Source organism: Podarcis melisellensis, assembly GCF_964234715.1.
Source record: "Podarcis melisellensis genome assembly, chromosome: 6".
NCBI lineage: Eukaryota > Metazoa > Chordata > Lepidosauria > Squamata > Lacertidae > Podarcis > Podarcis melisellensis.
Genome location: NC_138538.1, coordinates 39,072,046 through 39,093,005, shown reverse-complemented (window position 1 = coordinate 39,093,005; position 20,960 = coordinate 39,072,046). Strand labels below are relative to the sequence as shown.

General features: G+C 42.4%; 1 protein-coding gene across 1 annotated transcript in view; it reads left to right on the top strand.

The window, feature by feature from the left end:
* The window catches only part of MAPKAPK2 (MAPK activated protein kinase 2), an 83,402-nt gene extending 77,580 nt beyond the window's left edge, over positions 1–5,822 (top strand). Inside the window, exons 7-10 of the mRNA XM_081916439.1 lie at positions 1,463–1,587; positions 2,727–2,812; positions 3,258–3,338; positions 3,851–5,822. Coding sequence (XP_081772565.1) covers positions 1,463–1,587; positions 2,727–2,812; positions 3,258–3,338; positions 3,851–3,994 — 436 coding nt within the window. The 3' untranslated portion in view covers positions 3,995–5,822. The remainder of the gene's footprint in view (positions 1–1,462; positions 1,588–2,726; positions 2,813–3,257; positions 3,339–3,850) is intronic.
* Positions 5,823–20,960: the final 15,138 nt, after the last annotated feature.

Here is a 20,960-nt window from a genome sequence, read left to right as displayed (position 1 = left end):
GCAGAGGAAGAAGGAATCCAGTTCTCATGCCTGCAGAAAGGAGGAGAGAGGCAGGCAGAAGCTGCAGTTTCATTCCACCCATTTTCTTCTGTCTGCATCTCTCTCTGTCTGCCTCCCTCCTCCCTTCTGCCTTAGTCTTTCCTGCAACTGTGCTAGGAAGGCTGTTGCTGCTGGAGCCAAGCTTTTGCAACTGAATTCGTGCAAGAAACGTGCACATGTGATATGATTACTTGGAGCACTGCTTGTTTTATATGCTGAGTCATTGCTAAAATGTTTGTCCCAGTTGATGAGCTACTAATGCACTGAGACAATGGCTCATAGGATTTAGGCCAGGCATATCCAAAGTCCGTTTTGGGGGCCTAATCTGGCCTGTCGGTCGATTTAATCTGGCCCCCGTGGCAGCATATGTCCTGGGGTAAAATCCTAATAAAGCTCAGCAATTTCAATCCTAAAAAGCTCAACAACTTTGGTCGGCCCTCACACATGTTCACATCATCAAATCTGGCCTTCTTTGAAAAAAGTTTGGGCACCCCTGATTTAGGCAGGTGGTTTGCAGCATGCCACACCTCAAAGTGGTTTTAACATTGAAAGTACCTTGGAACCTGTTTTTCCTAATGTCCTTTTAGTTAGTTTGCTGCTTGGAGCGCATTTGTGCTGAAGAGAAGGGCAGGAAACATGCTAAACAAATGTGTACAAGACAACATGTTTCCTTATCCCACTGATGCTGGTGCTTTCTTGCTGCTCCCTGTATAGCACAGCTGTGCCCTTAACCTGTCTCCCCAGGGCCCTTCATCATCCAGGTTCACAAAAGTTCACAATTCAGCTTTCCATGTTTGCCATGGGGAGTGCTCCATTGCTTTCTGTCAACAAGTGTAACAAGAGGGACCTCAGCCTTTCTCTCCAATATGAGCTGTGGGTCAGGGCTAGTTTCCCAGTGTTGCACTGTGCCTGGAAGTACAGTGGAACTACAGAGATGATTCCCCAGGTCCAATAAGCATAAAGATCAGAGATAAGTCACTGTTTGCTCTTTGATAGTAAACAGCAGGAGCAGGGTGTTCTCTCTGATGTTAGGACTGTGGTCTCACAGCACTAAGGTGGAAGATCAGGAAAATGCTGCCAACCCTTTGACAACTTCCTGTTCAGAGAGTGAGCACAGAGTTATCTCTCATCTTAGCACTGTATTGTTTAGATTGGAGATAACAGATGCCAAGTGACTGACAGATAGGCGTGGTTTGCCAAAAATGCCTCACAGGCCTAAGGCAGAGAGAGGCCTAGCAAACCTAACTTAGAGCCTTAGGCTAGAGTTTCCCCACTGCTGTAGTGGACTCTCTTACCTGACACCTTTTATAGTACAAACAATAAAAATGATACCATTTTTGGGGGGAAGCACATTAGATCAGTTTGGCATTCAAAATGGACTTCTCTTCTACATGTCATTTCTCTATTTTTCTCTTTTGCTCAGGTTGTGCGGGTACCCCCCTTTCTATTCCAACCATGGTCTGGCCATTTCTCCGGGCATGAAGAAACGGATCCGGATGGGTCAGTACGAATTTCCCAACCCAGAGTGGTCAGAAGTATCTGAGGAAGGTAAATGTTTGTGAACAGAAGCTGCTATTCTCCTCTGAAAGGGAAAATGGGATTTCAAAACCTGAAAAAATGTGATTCTCTGGGCTAGGGTTGGCTAACCTGTGGCCTTCCAGATGTTGTTGGAATACAACCCCCAACATTACCCACCCCTGCACTAACCTTATTCATTCCTTGGCTCTCTTGCCTTTCATGAGTGGCCTTTTTATTCATGACTAAGCTATGGCTCAAGAGGAGGCCTTGCTCTGGTTCAGAGAAATTGTTCTGGGCCACCATAGCTGGAGTGTTTTGCTGCCAGGGAAGAAAAAGTGCCTGCTGCCCCCATAGCATGGCTTCTGTTAAGTTGTGGGTGAACATATCAGACAACACAGCTATTCTTCAAACAGCTCTTGTTTATTCAAAGGCCAGAACAGAACTGAACTGAAGGGTTCAGTCAGCCTGCTTATATAGAGCTCCAGTACAACGTAACTGTAACAATTTTCTAAAATTATCCAATCACTGAACGTCACTTTCGATCCCTTATTTGCATAACTATCTACAGTATCCCCCTGCTGGCCCAGGGTGAGAACTTCAGTACATAACAGCTTCTGCTTTTCCTTTGCCCTGCCTTTCTCTTCTTCCTTTTCCTTCCTTCCCCTGTGTTTGGAGGCTTTGGCAAGGTGAGGGTTCCCTCTGGACCTCCACACCCTAACAGCCCATGGCCAGATTGACTCTCCCCACTCCCTTTGTTATCTTGTGCATGCATGATATAAAACGGTTGCAACATGGAGAGTGGGAAAATGAATAAAAATAAACACTGCACCCCCCCCAAAAAAAGGCCAGGCCCCACAATGTCACACATGACAATTCTTTCAAGTACATTACTCATCATATGTACTAAAATTAATTAGTATTAAGAGTCCTCAGAGTACTTTTCATGTGTTATCTCCACAAGCAACGTATTTGCTCAGGAGAAGTCCCTTCAGGTTTTTATATGTCAAAGCATGTTCTCCTTAAAATAGACCCATCCCTTTGTGTACATTGTCTCTCCTTTTGCCGTGCAAGCTTCAGGATTTCTGCAACATCTGAGGAGAGCTTTGGAATGAGGTGGCGAGACACAGTGTGTGTTGTTGTTAATGCTGTTGCCTTTCCTCCACCTTCAGTTAAGCAGCTGATCCGGAATTTGCTGAAGACGGATCCAACCCAGCGAATGACTATAATGGAGTTCATGAATCACCCTTGGATCATGGTAAGAATCCACCTGTCATTTCTCAGGAAGAAAAACTGGCGCAGAAGCCTAGGCTGAGAAACATGAGTGCAGGGAGTCTGAGGTAGCTTTATAGATAGAGGGGAAACATTTTTCAGCTCAATCGCCAGTTCCATTGTGAGAAAACTCCTGCAGCTGCATGCCAGTAAGGGGGCAGGGGAGAGAGAAGAGAGGCAAAAGTGGATGGGGCCAGAGGGGAAAGTGGGCAGAGCACTGGGTGGAGGCTGTATTCCAGCCATGCAGAAGTCCGAGGCTTCTACAGTACACACACCGCTACATCCGATCAGGCAAGGGGCATGATCACCACCCAGCCAGTCAAAAAAGGACAGAAGAAGTCTTGGCATGTCCCAAGGACTGGAAAGAGAGTTTCCCAGGCCGGAGGCTCCCCAACCACTAGACTAAAGCTCCATTTGTCTTCCCTCTGCAGCAATCAATGCAAGTGCCACAAACCCCGCTGCACACTAGCAGAGTTTTGAAAGAAGAGAAAGATCTTTGGGAGGACGTTAAGGTAAGTTGTCTGCAAGTTTCATCTCACACACTGCTAAGCAGCATGGATGAAGGTTACGCAACTCCAGGTGTAAGTGATTGTGAGCCTGTCCATCAGTGCTGCAAGCCACTCCTAGCCTGTACAGTGGAACCTCTGTTTTCAAGCATCTCGGAAGCCAAACGATTCAGAACCCGAATGCCAAAAGCCCGGAAGCTTCCGCTGTGTGTTTTTGCTTTTTTTCCAATGGATTTTGCCAACTGCCCATTGATCCTTGGTTTTCAAGCATTTTGGAAGTTGAACGGTCTTCCGCAATGGATTACATTTGAAAACCGAAGTTCCACTGTAGTAGGTAATGCCAGATATGCAGACTTAAAGGCCCTCCTCACTCTACCACAGTCTGAACTTGGAAGCTGGCTTTTGTGCCCATTGTTAAGTTACAAATAGGATCTTTCCTCTGGATGACAGTAATGCCTGAAGCTAGAATAATTTGGCTAGCCAGATGTTAATTTGTTTCCTCTACCTCACATTTGTAGGAGGAGATGACAAGTGCCTTGGCTACCATGAGAGTGGATTATGAACAAATCAAGATTAAGAAAATCGAAGATTCATCCAACCCGTTGCTTATGAAGAGGCGGAAGAAAGCAAACCCCGCTGAACCTACAGCACTCCCCCACTGAGGATTCAGTAGAGCCAAACCTGGTGGTTGTGAAAGCAATAACTATATCTATATATTTTTTAAAACAAATTGGAGATAAAGACTGTCATATCAAACACATGGAATTCAGATCTTTATACCAGACTAGTTTTTTTTTTAGCTGCCTCTCATGGTTCTGACCTTTCTGAGGTCCAGCAGGAGACAGCTGCTCTATGTACAAAACATACTTTTATGTTATTTCCCAGCCCCTGGTCCTGTAGGGAAATATTTCTGGTAATCAGATTTTGTTTGTTTGTTTAGTAACATCCCCCCTTGGTTTTTTCTCTCCTTCAGAGACACTGAAATTCCTGTGATCACCATTTAAAGGTTAATAATATAAATAAAATATATATAATCTATATTTTTAAAACTACTGTAGAGCTGAAATCAAGATAGGAGTCCTGTGCTGATTACAGCGGTTGTTGTTTTAGAGCTAAAGGCTTTCAGTTTGTGTCGACGACAACAACAAAAGGCCAGGGCTGTTGAAGAATTCCACCTGAAAACAAAGGCACTGACGATACTGTGGTCTTCATTTAACATCAAGAACTGTTCCTTGGCTGATGGACCTTAAATTCAGTTTGGGAAGTTATTGTCCCAAGTACAATAGGGCTCCTTAAACTGAAAGCCTTCTGCCTCTAACTGTGCAATCACAGGATTGACTTCCTCTCACTTGTGTGTTTGTGGATTGTATGTAATAATGTGATAGGATGGATATTGTAAGTATAGGCACGAAGGCCCACCCCCTTCTGTATTCTACCTTGAATTTTTGAGGGGTAGTGTGTGGGGAGGGTCTATGAAGCACCCAGAATTCAGTTATGATCTCAGGGTTATTTGGGTGGGTGGGAGGGATGGAAAGTAAGTGTTTGTTGAGTGGAGACATTCATGATTGATCTGTTTCAATAACTGATGCAGCCTTCCTGGAGCAGAATATGTCCTGTTGCCCAGTTTCCACACCATCTTGTGCAGTGTTAAAACTTAAGACCTTGATGCAGTTCTAAAGATCTCATGCTGCAAGGTTGCAGGCTCATATCCTCCACCCCAGCTGTTTTGTTGTGGCTCTTGCATCGTTGTTCTGTGTTGCTGTTCACAACCATCCTGATCTTTTACTTTACCAGGAAACTGCAACTATTTGGAGCACATAGCAAAAGGCTCAAATCTGAGATTTGCATCTCATTGGAATATAACTTGGAGCTCATGTGGGACAGAACCTGCCACATGCACACTCTGATATGTGAAGAAAAAACAGTACCATAAAAATGAGTCTTTTTTAGATGGATTCCTTAGCATCTTTGGGTGTTGAATAGCCAGATGGCACAAATGTTAATATGGGAATATGATGATGGGAATTCTGCCTAGAAAACCAAAAAGTCTCAGCTGAAGTTTGAAGGAGGGAATTGACATGTGCTGCAGACTTGGGCACATTTGTCTAAAGTCAAGCTCTCTTGAGTCTTACTCTACCTGTACCTTAGGGAAGAAAAGCAGGAAAGTATTCCTTCACATAAACTTTTGCCTCATTATGCTGGTGGTCAATCCCTTTTTCTGCCTCTTTCTGTATATCTTTAGTCCATGAATGAATATCTTTTGCCACGTTTGTTTCACTGGCATACTAGTGTTTTAAAAACACACACTTTCCCTTTTTTTTTAAAGAAAGGTTTAGCTTTTAGGTGGCATTTTAGACACTGTATGAAATTTTAATTTGTAAAAAAAAATATGTTTTACTTTTTGTTGTTGGTGGTGTCTCATTGCTGGAAAAAAAAATTATTTGCTCTGCTTTTCCCCCATTTTGGATTAAAGACACCCAACACATCAGAGTTTGTGTTTGTGTGATCCATGGTGGGGGGTGGAGGAAGCCAGAACAGGCTTTGGTTCAGAAAGGGCTGGCTATATCTGTAGCACAGAAGTGTGATCAAAGAGTTTTCTACCAGTTATGATTTTAATACAGATCAGCTTTTCACATACAATAAGTTGTGGATTGTACTAAAGACAGCATGCAAGCAGGGAGTTTCAGACATATACCAGCAGTGGCTACTTGGAGAATATTGGCATGGAAGAGCCACATGAAAAGAATCGAGCATCATATATATGACACTTCAATAATATCTATTTCAGATATCTACTGCAATATTCAGTTGGGGAGAGTATATGATGCTGCCCATAAGAATCTCCTGAGATGGCATTGAGAGAGCAAGGCCTCTGACCTTGATCTTAATTCCCAGGCAGACCTAGTGGTGGAACAATGTGCCACTAACTTCAGTCTCCCCCTCCATTGTAGGCTCAGGCTGTATATATGTGTAAATAAACTGTATATTGTAGAGTCTCTGCTGTTCCTCATTTCCAAAAGGAAACACCTGGGTAACACTAGGGTAAGCACCTGGAACTTCTGGAATCTCACACCAGAGATTGGAGTGGTGTGTTACACTGGTGTCAGAAGTGGGACACTCCCCCTCCCCCCCAAAAAAAAGATTTATAGAAACTATTTTGTTAAGGGTGCTGGGATTTGTGAGAGGGAACTACAGTTCCCAGGATTCTTTGGGGGAAGTTCTGTATTTTAAATGTATGGTGTGGATCTGCTCTATATTGACAGGAAGCCTCTACTAGACAGAGCCAGTTGTCTAGCTCTGGTGCATCCATTGCCCTTAAACTGGCTTTAAGTTAGCATTCTGGGTTTCGAAGAGAGTGCTTTTTAGATTTTGTGACACTGCTGCCGATGTCACGTGCAGCTTTTAAAATCTGGCCAAGAGATTTTAACATGTGAGCACACAAATAGAAGGGCAAAGGTACCAGACAAATTTAGGCTTTCTCCAGCACACGCATTGTAATTTGGCCTTTGCAACACAAAATGTTGTGAAAGCTCGTGTATGGCTGTCATTGGAAAAGACTGTGGCTTGCCAGTATCTTTTTCTGAGCAAACAGCACTGAAATCAGCATTTGTCATTGAGGGCGAATTGTAGAGTTGGAAGCCATGAGTTGAGCAGAGGAATGAAAAAGCTCAACTACCTCAACGTGACACAGAAGGAAACCAGAGAAACCTCTTTCTTGCTGTTGAAAACTCAGCAGTATAGTTAATTGTATAGGCAGATTTGTACCTTCCAGCAGCTCTGTTGCTTTGTGTGTATATATATATTTGAGATGCTGAAGTATTTTGCATCAATATAAAATTATTTAATGGCACTTGATGTACCATATAGGAGCCTATTTTTTGTTGCTTGGACCTTCATTCCCTTAGAGGCCAATTTATACATTCTTTTTGAGCTGGTAAACTCCACTTATTTTTTTCAACACTTTCATCGCCTTTTCTCAGTATATATATTATTACAGAGGTATTTTATCAACACAACAGATTATAACAAGAGCATAAGAATGAAGCAAACAAAACAAAAATTCACACTTTTGCTCATTTCCACCAGAGTAGCCATAACTGTTATGGCTTTACTGCATTTCAACTCATGCAAAGAAGGCTGCATGCAGTTCATCCAAGAATTTGAGTTACAGTCATTTATTTTGCTAGCTATACCACACATGAGTTGTGGGTAATCTTGTAGAAATCTGTTTTTAAGTGAATTCTATTGAAGAGTGCCAAGTTGGCATAAAAAGAGTCATGATTCTTGGCCTCCTTGACTAAGTTTCAGTCAGTGGCTGTACCCGCTCCCCGCTCCCCGCATAATAGCTTTCATGTTGAAAGCGGCTTGTAAGAAAACAGGTACCAAATAAGTAAATAGTTAATTGTTTCTATGGGCACATTCTTGCCCTAGCAAGGGTCCCAGGGGGAGGAGAGGAGGAAACCCCATTGTGTTACAGGAAGTCATGGTGCTAGATCCCACTAGTGCAACTATCTAGTTGAATTTGGTCTCATGAGTTAGAATGGTGGCATCCTTGGGGTTGCAACTCTGTTGATGGAAGTAGCAACACACTCTTTTTCTCACACTTTGCTCCTAGCTGAGAGTAAAACAAATATGAAATGGCACTCATTTCTGTGAAGGCATCACAGTTCAAAGGAACTGTTTTGTCAATGAGTGGGAGGTGGTGAGAATTTGAATGTAGAAGTGAACTTGCTCAGGAGGTTCAGAGTCCAGCTGAATGAGATTCAAAGTTCTCAAGCAAATGGTCCTAGCCATCCTGCTTTGCCGGTGCATTCTGTGGGGAATGTGTAGATGAAGCAGACCCTTTCCCCCAAACCACAGGCCAACTTTGGCAAGCGGTTGAAACCACCCGCCTATCAATCACCTAATACCATCATGACATCAGATGAGGGAGAGATGGGTAGCCCTAGCCACCTGTCAAACTCTGCCTGTCTGGAGGGGGTAGGTAAAGAGTTAGCCCACCCGGCCAAAAAGGTTCTGCACCCCAGGTTTAAGGTAAGCTATCTATTTGGTTGCTTGTCAGAATTAAGAATTTTGAATTGCAAGCAGGGATCTTATTAAAGTATGGCAAAACATCGACACCAGCTTTAACACTGCCTCAGTATGAAAAGGGCTGGAGCTGCAAAAGTGTATGCAGGCTGGGATGGAAAATAAGCAACCTCACTGGATGGATTTGCAGCCCGCTGGCATGTGGGGCTTTTTGCATCCAAGCCCCTGTGACCTCAGAACAGGAAACGGTATAAAACTGTCTTTAGAAACAGTGTTTACAAATACTTGATAGATGTTACAGTGTGTTAATTACCTTTGTTAAGTTATTGGGTTCATGTTGACCTTTAATTCACTTTATAAGAAGGTGCTGGTTTAGAATTTCTACTGAAAACCGGAGGTAATTTCAAAACAACATGTTCCAAGATAAATTGAAGGCGTGATGCCATTTTGCTGCATCATAAGTATAACTGGAAGTCACGGCTAGCTGTGAGATAAATATATCATTTTATGACTGTGTTTGGAACAAGTTGAGCAAAGATGATGCTTTATTTTCACCTAATGACAACGATTACGGACACAACCACCTTCTGTAGGTGGGGAGGAAGGAATATTTATTAAAACACTGATAATGAGTTTTATCAGATGGTACAAATGTCTATAAATAACTATCTTCGGGGTTTGTTTGTTTTACATCATCACCATTTTCCTCCCTAGAAAGAAAGATACTTTAGAGACAACTTAACCTAGTGTTATGATTATTAGGATTGCCGACTGAGGTCTTTCTCTGAATGCCGCCACTTGCTGAAGTGAGTTATACTTGCAGAAAGGTAGCACCCTGTGGTAGCACCCTGGTTTTGAAATTCCCACCCTAGAGGAGATGAATTGGCATTCCAATGTTTTCAGTGCCAGTTTAAGACATGTTTGCCCAGCCATTTTAAAGGGTTTTTAGCTGCTGCCTTTTAGTCTTTACTATTTTATGATGTCTTATGGTTTATTGTATTATCAGATTACAGTGGTACCTCGGGTTACAGACGCTTCAGGTTACAGACTCCGCTAACCCAGAAATAGTACCTCGGGTTAAGAACTTTTCTTCAGGATGAGAACGGAAATCACGCGGCAGCAGCGGGAGGCCCCATTAGCTAAAGTGGTACCTCAGGTTAAGAACAGTTTCAGGTTAAGAACAGACCTCCAGAACGAATTAAGTTCTTAACCTGAGGTACCACTGTACTTGGATTGGTGGGTAGTTTAGACATTTTTTAACAAAGTGATAATAAGTAAAGTTCAGATAGTACAGCAAAGTTTAGATAGTACAGCACAACAAATATTAAATCACTCTGGAACTAAAATGCATAGGACCAAATGACACATAAGTATGTTTGCTAAACACACACTCTCTGGCTATAAAAATAGACTATGGGTCTATATATATTTTTTAATCACAACGTAATCCTAATCATGGGACATGGGTGGCGCTGTGGGTTAAACCACAGAGCCTAGGACTTGCCGATCAGAAGGTCTGCGGTTCAAATCCCCGTGATGGGGTGAGCTCCCATTGCTCAGTCCCTGCTCCTGCCAACCTAGCACTTTGAAAGCACGTCAAAGTGCAAATAGATAAATAGGTACCACTCCGGTGGGAAGGCAAACAGCGTTTCCATGTGCTGCTCTGGTTCGCCAGAAGCGGCTTAGTCATGCTGGCCACATGACCCGGAAGCTGTATGCCAGCTCCCTTGGCCAATAAAGCGAGATGAGCACCGCAACCCCAGAGTCGGTCACGACTGGACCTAATGGTCAGGGGTCCCTTTACCTTTACCTTTAATCCTAACCATGCATACTCAGAAGCAGACATTAATTCAATGGATCTTGCTCTCGTGTAAGTGGGGGTTAGGATCACAGCCTAAATGGATGGGAGACAGGAGTAAAATAATCCCCCCTACTGCTTGCTTCGCTGCCCTGCACACTTTAATTCCCCACTCCCAGTCTATCTCCAGTGGCAAAAGTGAGTCTACTGGGAATAAAGTCCTCAGAGTAGGGAGGAGAGAACGGGTGCCAGGTTTACTCCCATTCCCTGTGTTCTATTTAGTAATGAAAATATACCCAAACCAGCAAGCACATGTTTAACAGACATCAACACTTCTGGTTTTTCAACAACGCCATTTGGATCCAAACAAGCGTATCCCAAAATAAAGTAAATGGAGGCTACTCCTCTACTAGAGTATTAGTGCAACCCAACACCTCTTTTCTCTACCCTTTTGCCTTCCTTCCTACATTCCTGGCACCTTCATTACACATCTTTAGGTGACAGGTGAAAACTTTTCAACCAGGCATTGGGCTGATTAACATTCTATGGGCTTTAAAATGTGTCTGTGGGAGGGGAGGTTATTGGTTTGCTTGGCTTTTGTTTTATCAAGTATTTTGTATTTTCATTTTGTATTTTTATGTTGTAAACTACCCCTGTGATCTTCAGATGAAGGGCGGCATACAAATTTAATAAATAATAATAATCCCATCACTGGATTTCCAGTTCCTAACAAACCTACTTATTTGATAATGCGCAATGAGTTCTTCATTCGCACCACAACTATCGTTTTGAACATTATAAGTTGTCTTTCCAGCGCTCAAGGTAGCATACAGAGACCACTGCTTCGCACTGAGCAGAAAAAATTCTCACTGATGCCGCTTTAGAATAATTGATTGAAACCATGGGGAAAAGCCATAGCTCAGTGGCACCACATCTGCTTTGCATCCAGAAGTTCAATTCCTGGCATCTTCAGGTAAGGCCCAGAGACCCCTGCCTGAAACCCTGGAGAACTATTGCCAGTCAGTTCCCACATTGCTGAGCTAGATGGACCAATGGCTGGGCTCAGAATAATGTAGCTTCCTATGTTCCTATGCTTCCTATCCATAACCTGCTTTTCCCCATCCAAGTACTAACCAGGCCTGATCCTGCTTAGCTTCTGAGATCAGACGAGTTCGGGCGTGTTCAGGGTAGTATGGCCATAGACTCATAACCTGCTTTTTAGCCAAAAAAGACCTCACCATGGTGTACAAAAACAAACAAACACAGTAGTAAGATGGCCATTGCCCTCAGGCTTACAATCAAAAGGATGTGAAAAAAGTTGTCATCTATAATCAGCATATTTTTATTTGGCCTAAATTCTCTCCCAGTTAAAAATATTCCCCATAAAAGGCAGAAGTGGTAGCCAGCTAGTTTGATGAGAGAAGTCTGTGGTCTTCTCTGATGCTGTTTGTTTATGGTGTTATATAACTAACACCGTCATATAGACTCACTCAGGCCAACTCATATTTTAAATTCCAAACCACAATAGCATGTGATATTGGGAAGTAAAATCAAATGCTTCCCCATCATACATGTATAGTGGCGGCAGTTTTCCCCACCCTAAACTAACCAGAGGCCTTATGGAAGAATTTACTGTATTTTTCCATGTATAAGATGCCCCCTATTTTTGGGGACTCCAAATTAAGAAAACACCCCTCAGCACTACCCATGTATAAGACGAGCTCCAATTTTAAACCTAATTCTTTGCTTTAAAAAAACCTAGTCTTATACATGGAAAAATACAGTACATCAATAAATGTTTATTAGATTAACAACTTTAGTTTTCAACAGAATCCTCTAAATTCTCAGTACTTGCACCAATTTCTTGTTTGCAAATGGCTGATGGAATTCCAGGTAAAATTGTTGCAAACACATTTTGACTATAAGCAGTACCTTGCTTGTTGCTGTGATAGCAGATGGTTGTCAAATTTTGTCTGATGTTATCTAATGTAAATCACGTTGCATAGTTTTTGAGAAAGATGACCAAGTGATTTAATACATAGCACCAGTGCTATTTTTCCAGAAAAAGAGGTGCCAGAACTCATCATGAACGCCTCCCTTGCTCTCTTATATAATGGCAATGGGGCTCACCAATTACTACAGATTTTCTAATCTTGAAATGTTTGCCAAAGCTATTTGGATGTTAATCTAGATTAGTTACGGGTGGTAAGCATTTTAGGAGTGACCAGCTGACATGTGATCACCAATGTGCAGGTCCTTTTGGACCCAGAAGAGGTTGTAACATGGGCATAAGGGGGAGGGGCACATGCTTATGCATGTTCTGCTAATGTCTGCGGGGGCCAGGAACGGAATCCCTACATGAAATGGTCACCACCTGTGTATGGAAATATGCCGTTTAAACACAATGGGCCTAGCCTAAAAATTGCTCTGCTAGCCAGTGTGAACACGATGGCACTCGCTTACTGCTTTATCTAACATCAGTACAACACTGTTCCAGGAACATTCACCAGCACCAATATGCCAAGACAAATAATGAGTTACTAACCGGAAGTTGACAAAGAGACAGTTAAAAGATATGCGACTAAAAGCTTGCATACATTACAATACTGCGCCTTAGCTCTCGTTCCTTGGCCTGCTCTAAATTCTGAATGCATGGCAAAATGATTTTTGTAACAGCTTCACCCTGTGCTCTGATTTCCATCTAGCACATGATGAATTATATGGGGGAAAGTCCCCAGGGCCCAGATTAAACTGCTGTAATCTGGTGCACTAGCAGAAGCCAATGCAAGATCACCCACTAGCACAATAGAGCTTCTCTCTTCTCTCCCTGCTGCTTCGCGCTCCCCCCCCCCCATTCACTCTGGATGGTTGGAAAAATGCAGGACAGGAGAGATTCTACCAGGTAAACAGAAATGGCCACAGATGGAAAATTGTATTCTAGTGACGCTTAATTCTACCCCAGGAATATAGGTGTGGGGTGAAATAGTCAGGTGGGCAAGTGAAATGTAGAGCTGTATTTATGTATGTATGTATGTATGTATGTATGTATGTACGTATGTATTTGTAAGATTATTTACAAGCTTCCAACTCATAGAAAAGTATAATGATGAGGTACAATGACATCATTAAAACTTCATAATATTATAAAGTAACAAAATACAGAGGAAACTGTCAACACAATATTTTAACAAATTCAAAAATCTGATAAATCTTCCAATTTTGCCACTAAAAGTTTGAATGGGATATTATAACAATACATATCATATAATCCAATTGTTTTCCAAATTATAATTTTTTGTAGGGAGTATCCATGCTTCTTGATTGGCAGGAGTCCAATCCTCGAATATTTGTTCTGCTTCCATATTAAGAATGATGTTTCCACTCTCCTCTTCTCAATACTTGTCATTACTCATTTTCCTTTCCATTTTCCTGCGATATGCTCCGCAAGTGGGTTGAAAAAGACAGTCTTATTTGTATTTCTGTGTGGGCTTTGTGCTGCTCTCTCGTAAATCACTCTCCTCCAACAGTCCTTTCCGTCCTTTTTGTCGTTCCAATGAAATACAGTCTAGAAACTCGCTCTTTAGCTTTTCCAACCTGTTGCATCGTAAATTAGTCTTTTTGCAGGAGGGCTGCCCCTTCCAGTTCGCAATCTCCTCGAAAATAATTTATCTTCGGCTCGCCCTCCCCAAGACCAACTCCAGCAACACAGGTCTCTTATCAAGTTTCCATTTTTACTGCGTCACAAGAGAGAGCCCTTCTTCTTTCCAAATCCTTCACAGAGTAAAACCTTTAAGTTCATAATTATTCCCACACAATTCATTTTTAGTCCCATTTGCAATTTATTTCTGTGACAGATCTTCAGAGGGAGGGTTATTAATAATCACATAGAGCAAAAGAAATAAAAAGTCATTTCCCCCTCCCTTAGTTCCGGCATTCCAATCCATATACCATATTTGTAGTACTTTGATGTAATCTTCCTTCTCAGTCCGTCTCAGTCTTCTTCCTTTCAGTGGTAAAATTGTTAGCAAATAAAAACCTCCTGCCTCTCTTGAAGCATGTGTGTTATCTTTCCCAATTTTTTTCCTTTTAAGTAACGCAACTAGTTTCACTCCTGGAAGCAGCTTCAGAGGAGTTCCGAGGCCCACCGACGGTTATGCACCCAGTGCCTCACCCCCTCCTTCTTCTGAACTCGGGGGTGATTTATGGCAACAGCGGGTGAAAACGGCATCTCTCCCCCCTGGAGAGATGAAGGGAGACTGATATACTCCCCATAATCAGCCTCTAATTACATCTTCCAAGGCGCCCTCTAGCGGCACCCTTGGATGGGATATTTCAGATTCAAGGTACTTTTTAAAAAATATTGTGAATTCCACCCCGTCCGTCCCAAAACGGAGTCAATGTAACTTTACTGGAAACTGTTGATAGTTTCGAATATTACATATTTGATGTCCGCTAAAACATACAATGTGGCCAGCTGCTAAATATACGGTAATTTAATGTCAACAAACATTGCATGCTGCTTGTTAGCTGCCCATGACAGCTTGTACAAGTATGAAACACTGTCAAATATCAAATGTTGAAATGAATTATCAATCAGATATGAATATGCAAGTTAAGGATACCATAAGCAAATGTTTGGTGAATATCTAGCAAACCTCTGAGCAGTTGAAGACACTGTGGAGAATAATTGGAAAACCCATGTTTTACCACTGATTCAGAGCAAATAGCAATCCCCTGAAAGCCCAATTGCCATTCGTTCCGATTCAGTGGTGAAAGGCAGGTTTTCCTGGGGAAAACATGGACCTGTGCCTCAAAGCATGGCACAAAAGGAAGTGTGGATGAGCCCTGTGACCAAGGGAGAAGTAAGATCTGTCGGGGTGTTAATTCTGTGAGCCCCTCCATATTATGCTTGGGTTGTATATATGTGTAAATAAAGCTATATATCCTAAAGACACCACAGCCTCTGCTGACCCTCATTCCATATGAACTGAACCCTGAGTCTCTCACTGCTTATCTCTTTTGACATGCTTCTGGGAGTTTGTGACAGTGGCTCCATTGACACTATTTTTGGCCACATCCACACCATTTAACATTTAAAGCTTCACTCTACCACTTTAATAGTCATGGCTTTCCCCAAAGAATCCTGACAACTGTAGTTTGGTAAGGGTGCTGAGAGTTGTTAGGGGACTCTTATTCCTGTCACGGTGCTACAAATACCAGAGTGGTTTTACCATATCTTCATCTTCCTGCGGAGCTCTGGGAATTGCAGCTCTGTGAAGAAGAAGAAGAGTTTGGATTTGATATCCGACTTTATCACTACCCGAAGGAGTTTCAAAGTGGCTAACAATCTCCTTTCCCTTCCTCCCCCACAACAAACACTCTGTGAGGTGAGTGAGGCTAGAGACTTCAGAGAAATGTGACTAGCCCAAGGTCACCCAGCAGCTGCATGTGGAGGAGCGGAGACGCGAACCCAGTTCACCAGATTACGAGTCCACCGCTCTTAACCACTACACCACACTGGCTCTCCAGTGAGGGAAGCAGAGGTCTCCTGACAACACTCTTAACAAACTACAGTCCCCAGGATCTGGGGAAGGGATCCATGCCTCTTAAAATTGTATCATAGTGTTTTACATGTGCAGATGTGTACCCGGTTTGAGAGTTGCTGCCGTAAAATGGTTTCTCAGCCATTGGCTTCCTACTTACTGTACACTGGTAACATGGGAAAGTGCTTATCAGCTAAGTGGAAGAGGTAACTGTGGGAGGCCCACTGCATCCTTTTGTTAACCAAGGCTTAGAGACAATTTCTCAATTGTGAGAAAGCCGATACCTATCAGTAAATGAAAAAGCTGACTGAAAAAGTTACTATATCTGTTAACAAAAAACCTCAGAGATCCCCCACTGGTTACTATATTGCTGGCATTCCCACTTCAGACTTCCTTTGGTCAGGGGATACTCACCCAAACTGTGTTCTAACTTTAATTCACACGTGAATAGCTGAGTAACTCACATGACCCTTTGGTAAACCAATTTGTGTCGAGACATTTCTTTTCAAATTATTTAACTGAAGCCAACTTTGTTTCTGAGAAGCTGCCTATATATATGTGTAGCCCTGACCTCATGTACCACACAGTAGCCAGCACAATTTATCTGACTCATGGAACCAAACGAAAGCCCTCAAAATGCTCCACTACCCTACTTTACAATACTGACAACTCAACAACTACTTCTTTAGTTCACTAAATAACTAATAAGGAGATAACAGTCGAGGACTTATATGAAAGCAAGGGTTAGGGGGGATGATCCTAGTTATGAGAAAATGACTATTAAGCCATGAGGGGGAAACCACAACAGAATTTGTGCAGAAACCCAAAATACTTTTCTGATCATTGCACCTCAGTGTCAGGATAATTACATGCTGGTCATACTAGTTAGTCTGGACAGATTCCCTCATTGACTGTTGTCATGCTCCTTCACCCTATCTAATGACGCAACAACGTGTTCCCTGCCCAAAGATGAAGGCGGAGCAGAGAAGCTTCTGGCTGAAAAAATGGTGCTTTAATTTGCTTTGGTTGGTTTAAGAGTGAAAACAGCACATTCTACCTATAGTATTTGCAAGATTACAAATCATGCATGGGGACTGCATTAGATGGAACAAACTTTACTTAGTGGTGTGCTGCTACCAAGCTTAGCTTCCTTCCCTGCAGTTGTCACCCAGAACAGATTTCCCCCATACAACCACTTCCCTTATATAAGACATACTGTCTTCCCACAAGCAGACTGAAAAAACCAACCCTCTACTTCTGGGCCCCCAGTAGCCTGTATACAATAAAGAAAAAAAGGCATAGTAGCTGATAAAGGCAACAGGAAAACTGCTAGCAAAATGTCAGCGGCCTTCCCTTAACTGCTGTGCCTCCAATAATTTTAGAGAAAGAGTAGATGCATACCAGCAACCCTGACTTCTTCCTGCTGGCCTTCCTTCCTGAAGTGAGAGCCTTATGCAGCTGGGATCACAACACCCCTCATTTGTAGCCTGATAGCTACAGGCTACATTAATCCCTAACCAGACCCTCACAGGTAGGTGAGAAAGAACTCACTCCTCACCTTAAGGGAAACTTAGGAAATTTCTCTCCAGAAATTTCCCCTGAGTACACCACCCAGCCATGCATATTCCTACTTTGCTCTGATACAACATCACAATAGTCGTTCATTAAGAGAGGCATTTTTCAAAGGTGTGTGAATTCCCATCTGCTTGTACCTCTGCCTTTTCACCAACCTCTCTGGTGACAAATGCAGAATGCTTTTCACACTGAGAGGAGCGTGACATGTATGATGAAATGTGCAGTAAAAGCAGTATTCCTGCAGGTGAAATATAGACAGTAATTGCTACAGACAGTAAGGATGGCTGTCGGGTAATAATGGCTGACCCTAAGAAATGGGGACAGCAGAACTGAATGATACAGATCAAGAGCTCTGGAGCCTCCTGGTGACCAACTTGCTGCTGTTGTGTCTGCATTAATGCATAGCCTCTTGCCCCCAGATTCCTGAAGTTCAAGACTGCCCACATCCCAACCATACAACCAGCAGACACTGTGCACAAAGATGCCTAAGGACAGTAATATACTCCTGAGCATTAAGGGTAGAGTTGCAATATTTCATGGAGAGAAAAAGCATCTGTCTCAAAGGTCCAGAGGTGTGGTTTTCTTTATCATTACAAAACTGAGAAAGTGCACCAAAGACAACAGCCCAGTTTGGGCCAAGCAACTCTCTGTTGGCTTTTACTCCTCTTTTACTCTGCACAGAATATATTAACTGTCACTCTGTTGCTATGATGACAAAAAAAATATGTTCATGATAGTTGACCATGTTGTAGAACCATACCCACCCTTATATATGGCAAGAGCTAGAATCAATCTAGATGGAGGCTGTTGAGGATTAGAACAATTCCAAATTGAGAAAAACTATATTACTGTGCTACAAGTGGGATAGTGTGAAAATGGCCTGAGCCCGTTCTGCTCCTCTTCATGAAACAAAAAGAATTGTAGCATGTCATCCATTGGTAGCAATGCAATCTTCTTTTTCCTAAGAGAGGCTTTCTGCAGGAAATGAGCAATTATTGCTTTTCCTGCTTTCACTGCGATTTCATGTTTTGAGAAGCTGCACCTGCAGACTTTCATTCTGTCACCCCACTAATAAAGTGTGCAAAGGTGGTGAATTTCAACATCTGTTTCATTCTTTGGATAGTATTACTGTTACTGGATTCTTCAATCATTCCGAGAATTTAAAGTTTGTAACCTGAGTAATTTTAACTTTAATAAGCAATTGATTTTTGTTGGGCCGGTGACTTGGAGGCAGGGGTAAGAAAGAGTATATTAATGTGCAGAGGGAAGTCATGGACTGAGGCCTCTTCCTCTATCAACCTTTGTTACAACAGTACATATGTCAAGCCCATATGAAAGACAATGGCATAATCTGACCTATTTTATGCAAACCTCAGACTCTCTGCAAAGGTCTGTGATGTCTGGAACACAGATCAAAGATAGTCTGTGGTCACCTGCTTGCACAGATTCTTTTGAACATCATAAAAAGACATATAAGATTACAATAATTAAATTCAAGACTGTCTGGTTGCTACATTAATCCACTCCCTTCACATTCTGCACAGTTTATTTGCTATGGAAAGCAAAATGTTGCCACCTGTCTAAATCAGGTGTCTCAATTTATTATGTACAGGCACACAGCTATGGCCTCATTGCTTTGTGAGTGTGCGTTTGTGTATGCAAGAAAGAGAGAGAGAGAGAGAGAGAGAGAGAGAGAGAGAGAGAGAGAGAGCAAGAAACACAGAGAGAAGCATGCATAGGCATCTCCTTGGACGCTTCCAGGCTTGTGTTTTTTCACATGTGTATTCTGCATCATCTACTTGACACAACAGTGCATTAGAGGTAGACTTATTCTGCTTCAGATTATTCTGCAGTGCTTTCCCCTCAGTACCGCACTATCACTGCTGAGAGGGGCTATCGTTCAACAAAAGCCAAACCAAAGTCAGAACATTTATGGTAGAAAAGGTCACAGGATTTCAGAAGTTACTTACTGGATATGCACTGATTGGAAATGAAGCAGCATAGAATAATAGAATACAGTGGTACCTCGGGTTACATACGCTTCAGGTTACAGACTCTGCTAACCCAGAAATAGTACCTCAAGTTAAGAACGTTGCTTCAGGATGAGAACAGAAATCGTGCTCCAGTGGTGCAGCAGCAATGGGAGGCCCCATTAGCTAAAGTGGTGCTTCAGGTTAAGAACTGTTTCATGTTAAGAATGGACCTCCAGAACAAATTAAGTTCTTAACCTGAGGTACCACTTTAATAGAATTGTAGAGTTGGAAGGGACCACAATGGTCATCTAGTCCAACCCCTTTCAATGAAGGAATCACAACTAAAGCACCCATGACAGTTGACCATCCAGCTTCTGCTTGAAAACCTCCAATGAAGGAGAGTCTACGACATTTTAAAAATATTGAAAATGTGATTGTGTATGGCTGTCCCAATAGCAACAAGAACACATATAAACATGAATGCACAAAAAAAAAGAATGTCTGGAGGTGCCTTCTCCTGTATGGTGGAGGTGGCTAATCTTTGACCTCCACAAGTTGCCAGACTACAAGTCCCATCAACCCTGATTAATGGCCATGCTGGCTAGAGCTCTTGGGTGTTAGAATCCAAAAATATCTAGAGGGCCACAGGTTAGTCATGTCTGCTGTAGAGGGATAGGAAGCACCATTCACACTAGGGAAAGTGTGCCCACAAGAGCACATTATGTCTTCTGCTGCTGTGGTTTCAGAGATGGAGCATGATCACCCAGAGGAGGAGTAGGCCAACTAATCCTAGCTCCCATTCATGACTCGTAGATTGATTAGAAGGCTGAGGAGAAGGTCTGAGAGCAGCCTACCTTGCAATGTTTTTCCATGGTTTTTTGTTAGTGGCAGTTCTCCAACTTCCCCCATTCTTTGCTCTTTTGGCCTGAAAGCAGAGTGGGGCAGGACAGGACCATCTCTCCTCTTTTTAGAACATTGCACAAATGGAAGAGCTACTGAAATCAGGACAGCACCTTCCCCCTTTTCTCCCCAAACAAGTAAACGTGACTTTCCTTTAATCTTTCAAATTACTTTGAAGAAGTTGCCACCTACCCAACAGCATTCTTATGCTCCATCTTTTGGTCCCCAGATATTTCCAGGATTTGTCAACAAGGATGTGACAAAGAGATGATTAACACGTGTGTTCCTTGATGTAGCAGGAAGAAAATATCCAGTACAGGGGATGATACTGTCCCTAATTGCATTTCTGTGGTTAAGTGAGTGAGACAAAGGGCACCTCTAGATGAACTGTTTTTTGAGCATTTATCCTGCTTGCACAGAGATTAGAGTATGTCTGGTATTTAAGGAGCATTCATTCTGGTTTGTCTGAGGGGTGGTTATACCACAATGAACTTTCATCCTGAATTCATTTTGATTTGCGTGTGTGGTGGTTATATCAGAAGCTCTACGTGGAGCAGAGCTTTTCAGTATGGATTACTTGTTCCTCGGAACACCATTCCTGTTCACAATGCCCACTATCTGCCCTTTCTGGAAACAACTAGAAATATTTCAATTTCAATAAGCATTTCCAGCTGGATGAAAAGGTCTCTGCTTTGGGAATTCATTTTGCATTGCTTTAAAACCTGTTTTCCGTTGTTGTTTTGTACTGTTTTTAAAAACTTTTTAATTGTTTTTATTATGCTTGTAAATTGCCTTGCTGTGCAAAGGCTGA